General features: G+C 40.1%; 1 protein-coding gene across 1 annotated transcript in view; it reads right to left on the reverse strand.

Annotated features, from left to right (window-relative positions):
* The window catches only part of cdh13 (cadherin 13, H-cadherin (heart)), a 511,818-nt gene extending 498,213 nt beyond the window's left edge, over nt 1-13,605 (reverse strand). The window contains exon 1 of the mRNA XM_077515574.1: nt 13,271-13,605. Within this exon, the coding sequence (XP_077371700.1) occupies nt 13,271-13,315 (45 nt within the window). The 5' untranslated portion in view covers nt 13,316-13,605. The remainder of the gene's footprint in view (nt 1-13,270) is intronic.
* Between the last annotated feature and the right edge of the window lie 2,662 nt (nt 13,606-16,267).

Raw genomic sequence — 16,267 nt, forward strand, 5'->3', positions numbered from 1 at the left:
TGTAACTGTTGGGATATAGTTTGTTCAGGCTCTATTTGTTCCATGACTTTGGATACAATATATTTTTTGTTGTTGCACATTGCACATTATTTTAAGAGTAATGCACAGCACACTGTTGTAACCAAAAACAGTCAATAGATGGCAGGCACCCTCTGTGACTTTTTGTTTTTGTTTTTTTATTTATTTTACACTTCAGTAAGAACAAGACGGTTAACTTTATATTGTAAATAAATTCTTTGAATTTGATCATTCCTGCCTAATGTCAAATATATATTACTTAAATTTACACAAAAATAATGGAAATTGCATCACCTATATGTAGCCAATCTTTTGAAATAAGATTTACTGTACAATGAATAGAACCAATGATCATAGACTAGCCTTAGCCTACAGAAGCATATGCCTCTGTGTTATAAAGTGGGGGAGCGCAAAAAAAATAAAATCAAAAATAAAATAAAAAAATCGAATCGTGACCCCAAAATTGAAATTTAAATCGAATCGTGGAGTTGGCAAATCGTGACCCCCCTAATATATATATATATATATATATATATATATGATACGATAATTATATTGTGGGGAGGTTGGCGATATAAAATAAGGTCATGCACAATATTTTTTTTTTAAATTAGCTTATATTAAAACAGCACAACATTTTACATTTGTACATAACAGCAATGCATATAAACAACCTACAATTTCTAATAACCAGTGTTTCAAGTGGACCGGAACGCACCGGTACGGGGCTCCGGCACTTCTAAAAATCTCCCTTGAGCGTCCAGGTACTTCTCAACGTGCAAAGAACGTACCATCAGCGTTCCGGTATGCTTGACGATGCTTGTTTTGATCCCAAAAAGCTATTTCCGCCAAGCGCCCCTCATCCACTGACTTACATATAGTATGGATTCCGTGCGCTCATCACATGACAAAGCGCACTATTACTCCAGTCGTCAAACATATCTGTGCTTAAAACGATCAGTGTGCTTACGTCATTCAAGTCGCTCGCTGTAAACGTGGTGCTAGCCAGATGCTAGCTGACCCGAACACATGTTTACAGCCAAAGTTCTTCGAGTTAAGAAAATGAAATGAAAATGCTATGACGCTGTCTTGGCTCAAAGCTTCAAAACAGATCAACGATTCGCAGTCTGACCCAGCACGGATGTAAAAAATAACGATGGACTGCTCATGCCAAGAGAGAAGTAAAGCCGGCGGCGGCTATCTTGTGTTGCCACACCGACAGTAAATTGAATACGTTTACTTTTCACTGCGTACTTAGTTTTCCACGTTATTTTCTTTCTCTAGGGCGAAAACAACAGTGTGTTGCGCACGGTTGTACCAATTAGTATGAAATAAGTGTCAGATTGTTAAGGTTCCGGTGCGACCGGAGAGTGGATCCCAGAATCACAGAACACAGAGGAGTAAGCGAGAGGTTTTATTCACCAAAACACGTGAATATGAACATAAAGCGCTGGACACAGCCAGGAAAAAGGTTAACAAAAAGTGCTTGCAAATTGCAAGGAGGGAAATTAACACAACACAAAAAGACCCGAAGGCTACAAACCGCAAACACAAGAAAGCAACAACTTACTATAACTATGAAACACGGCACATAAAAGTGGGAACAAAAAGAGACGTAGCAAAACTTACGTAGATGAAAATCGAGAATCTTGGACTATAATAATTTAGCGAAGGCGAAAAACAGTAGAAACACTAGACGATGGCTGTGAGCAGACGGAACAACGACCCGACAGTGGCTGCAAGGAGTCCCAGTCCTTATGAAGGCCTAATAGGTGATGCACTGCAGGTGTGGTGCAGGGGACACGCCCCTCTCATTAATCAGGCACTGTGAGACAAGGAAAACACACTGAGAGCCCAGCAACATGACACAGATAATCTCTAAATGCAGATTTAATCAGTCATATGTGAATATAAATTTTATCTCATACGGTATCTTTCCAAGTGATACTAAAGATTAGTCTGCATCATCATGTTGTCAGAACCAACAACAATGAAATGAGAAAAACACACACACACAAAAAAAACAATTTATGTGAAATATAAACCTAACTTCTGCAATTTACGATTCACAATACTGAGATAATATACTCTGAACAGTTGATGCAAACAATAAAGTTCATTTTTTGCTAGGCTCTCATTATCTCACAGGGATCTTGGTGTAAAACACTCACTGCTAAGTGTTTTCAGTGGAAAAAAAAAAAAAATCACATAATTTGTCAGTCACGACCTAATTACTGAACATGAGTGGCCAGAACTGGACCCAAGCACAAGTCCTGTATTTTGCCCACAAGTTGCACTGCTGATCTGAGGATTGCTTGTGAAATTACCAATTAATATGTTTTGATTGTGGCCAGATGATTAATTGGTCCGACTACTATTTATTTATGTATGTATTTATTTATTTATTTATTTATTCATTTATTTATTTATTTTTACAAAATCATCTCGCAGGCAGGATTAAACCCCTTTGCGGGCCTGACCCGGCCAGCGGGCCTTATGTTTGACACCACTGCTGTAAATAGTCTTTTTGATGGCAGCTGAACTGAGTGAGTCTTACGGTACCAGAAAAAGTCCGTTAATGTCTCCTTGATTCCCCTAACACGCTGACATGGAATGGAAAGTGCAATGCTAATTGAGACTCATTTACCTGACAGGGAAATTAAGGGGTTTAAATGCCTTCAAAAGAATCGCCTTGACAGAGTCCATTCAGTCTTATATACACGCATGGAAATGTAAAAAAGTACACACCTCATTTGAAACTTTGAAATTCCATATTAGAATGATCTTTGAGTGGCACCTATGCTGCTGAAGTCTTCAAAAGAATAACTGGCACTTTGTCGCCACCTAGGCAACACCATTGGTACAGCATGTAAGAAGAAAAGAGTTTTTCAAGAGTTCGACATGGATAATCAGTTATAAGATGTGACGGAGAAAAGCACATGACGAAATTAGAAATAAAAAAATGTTGAGCTGTGTGACATTTCTACCAAGCAAAACATTGAGATTCATAAGCAAGAAGGGTGTGTGTGTAATGGGTTTGACTAAGATAATGAGATGGGGAAAAAATGGCTTTCTTCGAAACAGTGCACAGACAAACAAGTGGATGAAATGGGTTTGCTGGAGTGATTTCTCGAGTACTCAACACTCAGCTCTGTTTAACAACAGAGACGGGTGTGATTGCTTCACAGAGACACTTGCTGAACAAAGCACGGGAGAGAATGCAAAAGTGTGTGTGGCGGCTTCAAAAGCATTCACATCACAATCACATTTGCACCTGAAAAAAAAAGGCACATCGCAGCTTTTAAAGTCAAGGTGATAATGATGCGTGTAGCTATTATCTCAAGCTTTAAAGATAAGATTTATCATTCTCGGCTACCGCAAGCATTTCAAATGAAGCCCTGTTTACTTTCTGCAAGTCAGAATTTGCACTTGAGATGAACCCTGTATGATCTGATAAATAAAACAGTGAGAACCATTTGGTACGAGATGGAAGATTAATTTAAGGAAAATTAAACAATCACAGTGGATCAGTTTATTAGAAATGACATGCACAGGTCAGCAGGCTTTGAGAAGGACTGTGCCCTAATTTGAATTGAGTCAGTGAGTCCGTTTTCCATCCATCCATCCATTTTCTTAACCGCTTGCTCCTCACAAGGGTCGCAGGGTTGCTGGAGCCTATCCCAACCGGCTACCGGCTACCGGCAGGGTACACCCCGAACTGGTTGCCAGCCAAACGCAGGGCACACATAGACGAACAGCCATCCACACGCACAAGCACATCTAGGGACAATTCAGAGCGCCCAATTAACCTGCCATGCATGTCTTTGGAATGTGGGAGGAGACCGGAGTACCCGGAGAAGACCCACGCAGGCATGGGGAGAACATGCAAACTCCACACAGGAAGGCCGGAGCCTGTACTCGATCTTGCGTCCTCATCACTGGGAGCCGGACGTGCTAACCACTAACACCGTGCCGCTCGAGTCAGTTTTCAATCATTAAAATCTTTATCTTTGAACTTTAAGAATTTGATTAATTGCGGGGCAATTGATTGGTGATCAGCCATGTCTGTTATATTGATTATGGAATACAGTGATGTTTTGTGCTGTTTCATTTCTTTTTGTGACCAACAATTGAAAAAGAAATGAAGGATGGAGTGGTGTTTTTTTTCTAAAACCAGGAGCAGTTTTCAGAAGAAGAAGAATCACATGAGCTATTAAAAGTTGCGCTTCAGCCTAGTTTTCTAGTTCTCAAGATAGGTCTTGGTCTTGAGACTGGTCCAGACAGTCTCGGAACCCAGCCGTCGGGTACGCAACTCTCCCCGTGCATTCAAAGCTGAGCCCTGTGTTGTTATGCGCCCGCTAAATGGACTGTGTGGAAACAGAAGAGCTTTTGTGAGCGGAAATAACGGATGTTGTTGAACGGATGCGGTTATATAATACTGACATTTAAAAACCACGGTTAATCGTAATGAACTAACTAGTACAAAGTCAGTACAGTAACACTGAATGAATATGAGTTAGTCATATACATATTGTATATTTATACATACATTTACTGATGAAAACAATGATACTGGTAATTTTTGCAGTTTTTTTGGTGATTTTTCTTTGATAGGCAACATAGTCTTGGTCTTGTCTCAGTCTTGATATTCTCAAGTCTCAAGAATGTCTTGGTTTCAGTTGGTGTGGTCTTGACTGCAACACTACTCTATCCACATGGACCTCCTCTATGGCACAACACCTTTGGACAGCATTCTTCTGTTCAATACAAAACAGCAGCTCAAAACATTGAACTTGCATTCAAAATATGTTCTAATAGTGGAAATTAAGTCAACCCCAAAATTTTCGAGATAAAAATGTTTTCTGTGCTCCACTTGTTATGTCTGGGTCACTCCAGGCTCAGGTTCATGACCTGTTAAGTTTGGGTTCATGACCGTGAGGTCAAGTGTCTCTTATGTACTGATGTAACAAGTGTATGTTTTGAATTGATGTAACAGCATCTAGTTTCAACTGGTTTTAAGCTATGTGATGTCAGGAGCTATGTGATGTCAAGAATCTTTAATCCTTTACCTGGTCATTTGAACTGAGGTCAAGTGTCTGGAATTGATGTAACGGCATCTAGTTTCAACTGGTTTTAAGTTATGTGGCAGCTATGTGATGTCAGGAGCTCTGTGATGTCAATCTTTAACTCATTCACTGCCAGTCATTATAGAAAATTTTTACATTTCCAATACTCACGTGATATTACATTCAATAATTATATATAAACCGAATCTACCAAATAACAGAATAGACTCCCTACTTTTTGTCCCGTCCCGTTCTTTTATAATTGACAGCAGAAAAATGTAGGTTTGCCAAAATACAGCCATTTCTCCCATGGACTCTGAAACTGTGTTTATTTCCTATAAAATGGGGCAATGATGTCATCTACCGGTGGTTGGGCATCAGTAAAGTTGTTTCCAAGTTTGATATTTACAGTGGAGCATGCTCAGATTCGCCCCCATTTAGCACCGCTCTAAAAAATACAATTGACAAGTATACTTGTCAAAGGCAGTGAATGAGTTAATCCTTTACTTAGTCACAACCAATCATATCGATTCACTGTCTGTAGTAGCTGTCTGAGAAGTGTGTTTGTCGGATTATTGCTTCTGTTAACTCTGTTCCTCTGTGCCCCACAGCCCAAGGGAGCTTGGTGTCTCGTGATTCTCGATGCATTCTCGTTTTTCGTTTAGTCAAGTTGTGTAAATAAAGAGTTAAAACCTTATTTGCGTCTGTGTTTGGTCATGTGATACGCGTTCACAAGCTGAGCCATGATTGACCTAAGCAACTGTGATGTCATTTTCAATCGACAGCCAGTGGATGAAGATGGGTGGATTTCACGGCTTTTGTCATATTCCACAAACACAATATTCATCAGAATACTGTTTCAACTAGTGTGTCTGCATAGAATGGGTTGACTTCCTCTTTAAGTATTTTTTGAAAAAAAAAGTATGATTAATCAATCTTTTATCTCCCCCCCAAGTCAGTTAGAGGAATTGTACCTCTTGAACCAGAACCTCTTTGTTCATAGGACCTTCTTATCAACTTTTTGACTTTTTTCATATAAGATATGGAAAGAAAATGCCTCCCAACAACGAGAGAGGATATGCAATAGAAGGTCTTTGTCACATACAGTCCACTGGACTTCTTAAATCTTCAACATTGCAATCTGTAGTGGAAAAAACAGTCTGCCTCATGATGAGCACATTCATCCCACCAACAATTGCCCACTACATGGAAAGGGGATAATGCACCTTGCATTTTCACTGCTTGCTACTATTATATGCAAAACAACTCTTCTGGAAGAAATGGAAACCCTGTAGATTGAGGGACAATTCAGAGCGCCCAATTAACCTGCCATGCATGTCTTTTACATGAATAGTCCTCGTGTGTTGCTGGCAGCTTTACGCACAAACAACACGGCATGCAGAGAGTTATCAAAATAAATAAGTAAGTAAAAAATAATAATAATAATAATAAATAAATGAATAAATAAATAAATAAATAAATAAAAAGCATACCACCTGCCATATGAAGACGTGTGCACGTGGCAGCAGAAGATGGGGAGTATACTGGATGTGGATGTCTGGATGTGGAAAGAAGACAGGCTAACAGAGAGGGTGAGCGCCTCATGAATATGTGCAATGGATTACAGAGGCTGTTTGTCACAGGTGGCTGGAGGAGACAAAAGTGTGAGACAGCGTAAGGGGTGCGAAGTCAGAATCTGTTCACACGATTTTCAGGGGATTACATTTCATCTTTTTTTTATTTTTTTTTTAACTTTGGCTTGTACAGTATGTCACCTTTATCGTGCGCTTGTTCATGTGCTTGTCTGACAACAAAATTGACAAGAGGACAATGACCTGAGATGAAAGTGTGATTCAACTGGAGCAACAGCACGCCATTTCACGGCCCTGTCCTTCACACATGAATTTCAAATCCGTCATGTCCTCTCCTAGCTCCTCACAAATAAGCCATTAATCCACCCAGCATTCTCGCTGTTATTTTTTCCCCCTCTCACTTGGCATGTTTTATGATCGTACCGCGCAATGTCCATTGGCGTTTTGCATAATTAGGCCACTTATGACGAATACGGGCAGATACTAATGGAACGCTGAGGGGACATATTTACTTTAATTATTACTCTCACTGTCTTCATTCCTCCTCCTCCACTCCTCTACTCGCTCCCTCCCCGCAGGCGATGGAGGTAGCTTTTGTCAAAGGTTACAAGATGGAAGAAGTCTTGTTTTTCTTCCCCCCTTCAAAAGGTCACACCCTCCCACGACGGAGTTAAGAAAGTGTTTCACCTTATAGCATATCACAGCTCACTGATGCTCAAAAACGCTCGCAAGGGAAGCTGCAGGTAAACAACAGCCCACTTAGAGCTCTCCCGTCAAGAGGAAAAACTTCCACTGTAGATGCTATGAATGGCCAAGATAATCGATTCATTGAAGAATGAATTTGTCCAGCTCACAGCTACTATGTTGCCGAAAAAAGGACTTTTTATTTCTTTTTGACATTGAAAACACTTCATTGTAGGACAGCTAGGGATCCATGTGATGCTCCACGATTACCTAACTCTTACAAGCTAGGATTTTGTTTGATTCACATTCATTTTTTATTGTTTAGTTAAATACCGACTGCTCATCATTAAGCAAAAGAGCATCCAGCAGGGCTTTAAGTCGCTCATGTATAATTGGCACCGCTCATAATAAATAGTACCTCATACTTGTAATAGATTGCCTGGTTTTGCCAGTGTTTTTCCCTTTTGTTAATAGCTATTAACAATTCAACATACACATGCTGTACATTCTCTTTGTAGGGATGAGCGGGTACCGTTACCAGGTAGTGTTGTTCCAATACCGATATTGGTAACTGCAGATGCGCCGATACTGCATCAAAACAGTGGTATTGGTATCGCCGACTATTCACAATTAACATGCTGATACCATTAATTCCAACGCTAATATAGGATTTCGGACGCAGCCTCTTGTGTCTTGCTCGTGCACAACATTCACTGATATGTGACATGTTCACTGCATGCCGATCTTAGATATCCTATTGGCCCTTGAATGCTCTGAACCAATGGCAGGGCGGTTTTTTCATGTTGAGAAAAAAAACCTTAGGTATCGCTATGGTATCGGTATTGGCTGATAATGCAAAGCTGGGTATCGGAATCGGTATTGGGGGCCAAAAAACGGTATCGGAACAACACTAATACCAGGTATCAGTTTTGAGACGATACTTTATTTCAAAATATCGGTACTCATGATGGTGACCGATACCAGTACAATTTCAAGGAAAAATACTATATTGGGATATAAAATGAGCTGGCATTGTTTCTTTTTGGGTGGGAGATGTGATGTACTATCAAAAGTACAGTGCTATTGGTGTCGGTGACTACTCAAGAGCTGAGTACTCGTACTGGTATCGGTCTGAAAAAAAAGTGACCTTGAATAGGAATGTGCGAGTACCGATACCAGGTATCGTGTCAGGCTGATACCAGGACACATTTCATGGTATCGGTACTCACGATGGATATTGATATTGGTACCAGCTCCCGCTCTTGTGGCCTTATTTCAGTCAGGAACTGTCAAAAAGACTGGGGGGAAAGGTTTTGTTCCGTTTCGTTTCCTAAGGTAACACTTGTTCATTGCATTACCACCGGCAGTGCAATTTCATGTGCATTACTGAGAATAAGTACTCTTGTTGTGAGTAATATCACCTATATCTGTGGTTCAATGTGTGTAGCTCACGTAACTTCGGCGTGTTTAATTGCTTTACGTTTGCTGCGCGCTTAATTGCTCGTTAACGTCGTCAAGCTGCAGTGCTAAAAATAGAACGGTGCCCTCATCATTGAGTCGTCATTGCTATGAGATGAACGACGAATGGAGAACGTAAAACAGGAAACGGAAATACAGAACAGCCTTCCAAATTAAAAGCATGTGAAACAGGAAACGGAAATACAGAACAGCCTTCCAAATTAAAAGCATGGATTTCAAAACAAGATAAAATTAAACATCACACACTAAAATGCATGAGGATTTCTTAACATGTTAGATATTACTAAATTACTTGAAACCCCGAATAGAATTATTTGGACTTCATTGTATTCTTAAAAAAAAAAAAAAAAAAAAAGGTGTGCAACCACATATTTTGATTGGGACTTTTTTTTTCTGGCCACTGGATTATGTGTTTCATTTTATTTATGGATTTTTCGAAATTTATTTTATTGTGTGCTCTATGCAAAATGACTTATGAGCAAATTGAAAAAAATTGCCATTAATTTCATTACATTTTAAGGCAAGTTGCTATAGTTAGAATATACGTCATTTAAAAAAAATAGATATATGTCAGTTTTTCTGGAAGTTTTATGTATCATACTAATGGGATCAGCACTTTGTATCGGTATCGGTGAGAACTGAATTTTTGAGTATGGGTAAGGGTATCGGTCTAAAAAAAAAAGTGGTATCGACCGTCCCTAAACAACATTCCTAAGCCTTTGCATAATAGAATTATTTGGGTATCAAATAGCAATCTAGGCTAAGGCACAGAACTGTATCCACAGTGCTGTATAGGGATGTAACAATATCCAAACATCACGATACGATATTATCACGATATGAAGGTCACAATACGATAATTATCATGATATTGTGGGGGCGTTGGCGATATTTAAAAAAGATCACAATATTGTAAAAAAGAGAGCTCATACAAAAAAAAAAAACAATATTGTGCTTTTGTACATAAACCACCTTACAATCTCTAATAACAATATTGAGGCACTTACTTGGTAATGCAAGCACACATTGATCGCTTCACAAGCAAATTAGGTTCCCCTACATCTGACAATTAGCATAGATTAAACATAGAAGGCCAAAACATCCCTAATGAAAATTAAATTGCACTAATAAACTAGCCACTAGAGGGTGCTAGAACTGCACAAATGGAAATGAACCTGACTTTTTTTTTTTAACAAATGTGTTCCTTTTTATATTGTGAACATGACGACGACGATATTGTGTTTTAATATCGCGATATCACGATATTGCCCTTATCGTGACATCCCTAGTACTGTATGTGGAGATGGAGTTGAAAGGATGAAAGACTTCATCCCACCATAATGACTGGCATTTCTCATTAACATCATCATAAGCCTTTGTAGTTCATCACTGTTCCTTTGTAACCAAGATACATTATAACAAGCCAAACAGTTTATTTAAAAAAAAAAAAAAAAAAAAAAAAAAGCACACAGTCAGATGGCAGGTCTGAAAGGACACGGATCCCACACACGAGCGCACTCAGGAGGAATAAGCTGCCAGAGGTTGCGGGAAAATGATTCATTGTGACCTGACATGGACACGGCTTGGTTACATGGATGAGGTTCATGGTGGGGAAACCACAGGAAAGCAGAAGGTGCACATATTGACTGAACATCCTTTTTTTGGCATTTGATATAAGACTGTAATATATGACTGCATATAGATATAAAAATGTCATAGTAAGCTCTGAACCAAAACTAGACACGCATTCGTAGTCGCACCTGTTGCTGCAGATGCGGGAAGCCGAATGCCTTTTTGTCATTGTAAAACCATTAACAGCCTCTTATGCTGGATTTACTCATTTACATTTTCCTGCACTTGTACATTCACACGTACCTTCAAGTGCCCCATATTGAACTGCTCGTTGCTTACTGAACATGTGAAATGTGCACACAGCAGGTAACCTTGGCATCACTAAACTGGCTGCCGTCGGCAATCTTTTTTTTTTTTCTTCTTCTTATTTAATTATCTAGGCACCTTTGATTTCTTTCTCCTTCTCACCGTGGGCGTGCTATTTGCATTTCTGATGACATCAGACTCGCATCAGTATAGCCATTTCATCTTGGAGTTACTCGAACCATGTAGCGAAAATGACAAAATGGGAGTGAGCGGTAACGAAGAGTGAGTGTTTTTCATATGATTGTGTCTGTGATTCTGTGCACACAGTAGGTATGTCACCTGCTAGGTCAGCTCCATCCAAGAAGAACCATTTTGAATTATTCTTTCCCCATCACACAGCCCATTTCTCTCTCCACACTGTGCATGCAACACCTTAAACAGGACCTTTAACAGTCCATTGAGCAGCATGCCTATAAAGTCCAAATCTTACCATACCCAAGCGCAAGCGCAGGATTTAAACTGTGATTAAAATCATTAAGTCTTAAAAATATGAAACATCGGTGGGATGCGCAAGATAGACAAAAAGGGGCAAATGAATTTGAATAGCAATCAGGCTCGGAAGGGTAAAAAGAGAAGTGGGAGAGATTTTTCCACTTGCAGCTCCCAGTTGTGCTGAGCATTTTCCGAACCGCTGCTCCGCGCACTGAGACTACTCAGCTTTTCATTTGGGGGAAAAAAAAAAAAAAGAGACAAGGATTCATCGCAGAGAAGATGAAAATGCGTGTATTGCGTTGCGGGACTTTACAATAACAGATTCTATAAATAATCTCTTTTGATCCTGTTTTGACTACTCAGTATTGATATGAGATGTGAAAGAAGAAGACAACAGGTTTACAATCCTGGTGCAGTCAAGTAGAAGAGTATTTGCATGCATTTCGTCAATAGCAGATCAAAGATATGAACATATAGATTGCAGCGCTATGGATTGATTAAGTGATTCATGTAATTATACAATTTACTTGGGAATTATGTTGATTTATCAAGGAGCTTACGGTTTCTATTTAAACTGCTGAGCCATAAATTTTAATACAACAAGCAATCTAGTGAGACAATGTTCAACAGCTGTCTTAAAAATGTATGTATGGTAATATAAAAAATATATGTAAATGTGTATATATATATATATATATATATATATATATATATATATATATATATATATATATATATATATATATATATATATATATATATATATACACACACAATTTTGATTAGAATGAAATTTGTTCTGAGGAGTGGATTAAAGTTACTTTCCACTTCAAGTCAAGTCAAGTCAAGTTTATTTATATAGCCCTTAATCACACAAAAGTCTCAAAGGGCTTTAATTCAAGTTTTATATGAATATAAAACTTGTGTATATTACAAACAAAAAGAACACAGCTCAGCTTTGAGCTACACAAATTTTTCTGTAAGTTGTTACTCAGGAAAAATAAAAGTCATCTATTAATGTGAAGCTGGCCGCTTATTTGTTTCTCCACAAATCTAGCATGTTTTGAGCTACAAAAGTGTTAAAAAATATAGATTTTGTGGAAAAGTTAGAAACAAACAAAAATGTATTCGCGAACAATAATACACAATGTGCTCAGGTAATTGTTTTGTAAAGTATATATTAATAACGTTGCTTTAAAAGTCTCTGACAACATAAGTCAAAACTTAACAATATTGTTTTTGAAAAAGAGCAGTTGTTCGTGTCCACAGATGGAGTAAAGTGCAGGTAGCTGTTTCACAGGAGATTGATGTGTATGCTCAACTATTAGCTTGGAGGTCAAATGTCAGGGCAGTGGTCATTTTCATGCAAGCAAACCTGAGAATTGAACTTCCAGAACTGATGCGAGATCAGTTTTTCCTCTCCTCTCGCATTAATAACAGCCCTCCAAAAGCACCTGGGGGGTGGCTTTCTTTTCTTTTTTTTTCATTATAAGATCAGATCAAACAGGCGAGTGGCTCTATCACAGTGGGAAATTAAGTCTTTATTCAGCATCCCAAGAGACTATTTCTGTGAGGAGCGAATGAAATACCCAGGGGGATGCAACAAATAGAGAAGCCGAGCTATAACTCCCTCTTACTTTCCGCTTCTTTTGACAGCCCCCGCCACCTCACTCACTTGGTTCTTCTCTTTCCTCTATGCCAGAAAGAGCGAGGGTGAGGTGGTGTAGGGGTGGAGGGCAAAGAAACGTTCAAGTTGGTGTCTGAGTGGAATGTAGATGTGACTGCATGGGGACAGGGGCTGAGGAGCAATGAGCTGCACACACCCTGTCTAATTATCCATCTTCATCTCTTTTCTTGTCTTGATTTGTAATACAGAAGGTCTACATGACGTGACTAATGCAGATAGTCTCACCTGCTAAGAACTTGCAATGACATGGTACACAATGTACATGAACACAACACGGGCAGTTCGAAGCACAATGCGCTTTGTGCATGTTCGGGACAAACTTGTAAAGCCACCGTGAACTGAACGCACACCCATACACGCGCTCGCATTCTTACCTGGTGGAGGAGAAAAAGCAAGAAAATGCGCACTCCAGTCTCCATCGTGTTCGGTGGAAATTTCTCACGGTGTGGAACGGTCACGGGCTCAGGACAGGTCGACAGAAGCAGCCTGTGCTCTGCTCATAATTCCACTTTCGAACGCCGGGGGGGAGAGACACTAGACGAGTTTCGCCGCCAGCTGCCAACTTGGCCGCGATAACAGATGCACTCACACCGGCACCGCGCTGGATAGTTGAGGCAGACCACCGCCAACGGATTTATGAAAGGGGGAGCGACGGTGGAGGGAGGACGAGGAGGAGGCGGAGAGATGGAGGAGGAGGCAGCGAAGGTACACGAGAGTGGACTCCTCTTCTCCACGGCATACAGTCCACGTGACACCATTTCATTGCTGGACTTTTAGAATCACTGCGGCTCAATTAAGGACCATGTGTGATCATTTCACTTAACCGGATAGCTTCAGTAACGATGACCACCACCTTCTTGTCAGTTGTCACGTGCATGGCATGGCAGACAGGAGCGATCATCTCAGCGATGACTGAGGGGCACCCGCGGGGCACCCTCTAAAATACTGAATCACATTTTACACAAGGACAGCGAGTTATTTTTCACATTTATTAAGGATGTTATAATTACATTTTTAAAAGTAACGTGTTAGTGTTCAACTCATCTAGAATGATATAGGCCAGGGGTGTACAAACTTTTTTTATTTGATGGTCATTGGCCATATAGAAAAATAGAAGGGTCACTTTAAAATGATGAAACTTTAATTTATTAAACACGCTTAAGTCAATCAATCAAGTAATTATATGTTGTTTATGTTTTCTAGGTAATTAATATAGACTGGATCCACACATGCACTGAGCAACAGTCAGATCCCATCTCCACATTCACAACCAAAACAAGAGAAAGTTGAAGTAAGATGTCCATTTTTACTTGAGGACCAAGAATATGATATCGTCATAAATCGGACCTTGACACTGCACAGAAAGTGCAGGGAACTACTTTTGCTTCTGATATTGAATTACATTTATTCACCACTGTTCTTTGAAGATAAATTGTATTATTGTAGTTGTACCTACCTTCTCACTCTGCCCGCCTGCATTTTTATTTATTTATTTTTTTTTTTACTCGCCTTGGGGGTTGTGTCAAACGCCATTTTATTCTGGGCCGTTAAAAAATGGATGGCAGGTCCCAAATGGCCACAAATAGTTTGGACACCACTGATCTTAAATTACAGTAGCATTTAGTTTTTGTTTTAAGTAAAAATGATGAATGAACTCATGTGACTGACTGAAATAAACAGGTGTCAAACTCAATGCCCATGGAGCCAGACACAGACCTCCATATCATATTTTATGGCCCACTAAAACAAATTAAAAAACACATTTGGAATGATTTCTTCTTTTCTTTTCTTTTTTAAACATTCACCAAGCATTCTGTTGTGTTTCAATTTTGTTTGAGTTGGGTTTTGTTTTATTTTGGTGAGTGTGTGTTTGTCTTGTGTTCCTGTGTTTCCCCTGTCTTGTTACGTCTGATTAGGTCCACCTGTGGGTATTTTCCTTTCTCAGTGTGAGTTGACCAGTCAGGGCCCTCTCCCTATTGTGTTCCCCAGGTGTTTCTCATTAGTGTTGGTGTATTTAGGCTGTGAGTTTTGTCTCGTCTATGTGGGATCATTGTCTATGTCAGGGGACCATGCTGAAGTTGGGCTTCAGAGGCTGTCAGTTGGTTTCATCTATGCCAAGTTGTGTGTTAAGTTATCCCTCAGCTCAGTCTAGTTACCCCAGTATTTAGTTGTTTCAGTTCCTGTGAAGTCTCCCTAGACGGTGTCAAGTTTCCCTCGTCTTAGTCTTCCCCACGTTGTCCACATTTCCAAGCCAAGTGTCTCACCTCCAAGCCAAGTGTCTCACTTCCAAACAAAGTGTCTCTCTCCCCCCTCCAAGCGAAGTGGCTCTCTCTTTCGTCCTGCAAAGTCTGTCCACGTCTTGCCAGGTCTGTCCTGTCAAGTCTATCCACGTTCTGCCAAGTCTGTCCACGTCAAGCCAAGTGTGTCATGCCTTCGTCCTCCCGCCCGGTCCAGTCACGCCATGTCCTGTCTTCGTCCTCTCACCCAGTCCAGTCACCCCAGGTCATGTCCTCGTCCCCTCACCTATCATAACTTGTTTCAATAAAGTTTCCCCTTTGGTTCTTAAGTCCTGTTTCCCAATCTGTGTTCACTTGCTCTTGGGTCCACCCTCATCCATTCACCCTGGCAAAACATGTCACATTCCCTCAAAACAATTGACCTTTCGCATAAGCTCCGCCCCCCTTAGTTACTGTTGCTAGTCCGTTAAGCTTGGCGACTCCGACAGCACAAGCCGTAACGGGAAGACTTACACCGGCGTGTATTAGTGATTTCTTTTGGAGCAATACCAGTGCAATATCCTCCAGATCGGGGCAAAAAGGTTTACAATATGCAGTGGAGGGTTATAGTCATAATATTAAATTATCCAGCGAAGGGGAAACATACAGGAGGCACGCTAAATCTGAGAAAACCCCATGACCTATACTTCAGATGCAACCAGCACAGCATTATGGACCAGTCGTGCTCTTGTACTGCCGGGTAAGTTTTCTTACTTATATTAGTCTAGTATTGTTAAAATATGAGGATTACTGTTAGGTCAGCCAGTTAGCTAAACCTCGGTGTTTATAGCTAGCTAAACATTAGTGTGTGTGTGTGTGTGTGGGGGGGGGGGGGGGGGGGGGGGGGGGTTGTCTTTGAAAGCATCAGATCAGTCATTGTTATTCTTTGTCCATCATAAAAAAAAATATTTATGTCACCCTAGCCATGGATTTAGTTAAGGTTAACAGCCTTCGAGATGCTCCCTTTTCTGGTTCAACACTTGTACAGCAAGCACAAGGTTGGGATACTCCGGAGACGGGTGTCCGTTCACAAAATGCTGCATGAAAAATTAAAACAAGATAAGCTCAGGGCACTTATTAGGACGCTAAGTTTTC

The sequence above is a fragment of the Festucalex cinctus genome, chromosome 3, assembly GCF_051991245.1.
Source record: "Festucalex cinctus isolate MCC-2025b chromosome 3, RoL_Fcin_1.0, whole genome shotgun sequence".
Taxonomy (NCBI): domain Eukaryota; kingdom Metazoa; phylum Chordata; class Actinopteri; order Syngnathiformes; family Syngnathidae; genus Festucalex; species Festucalex cinctus.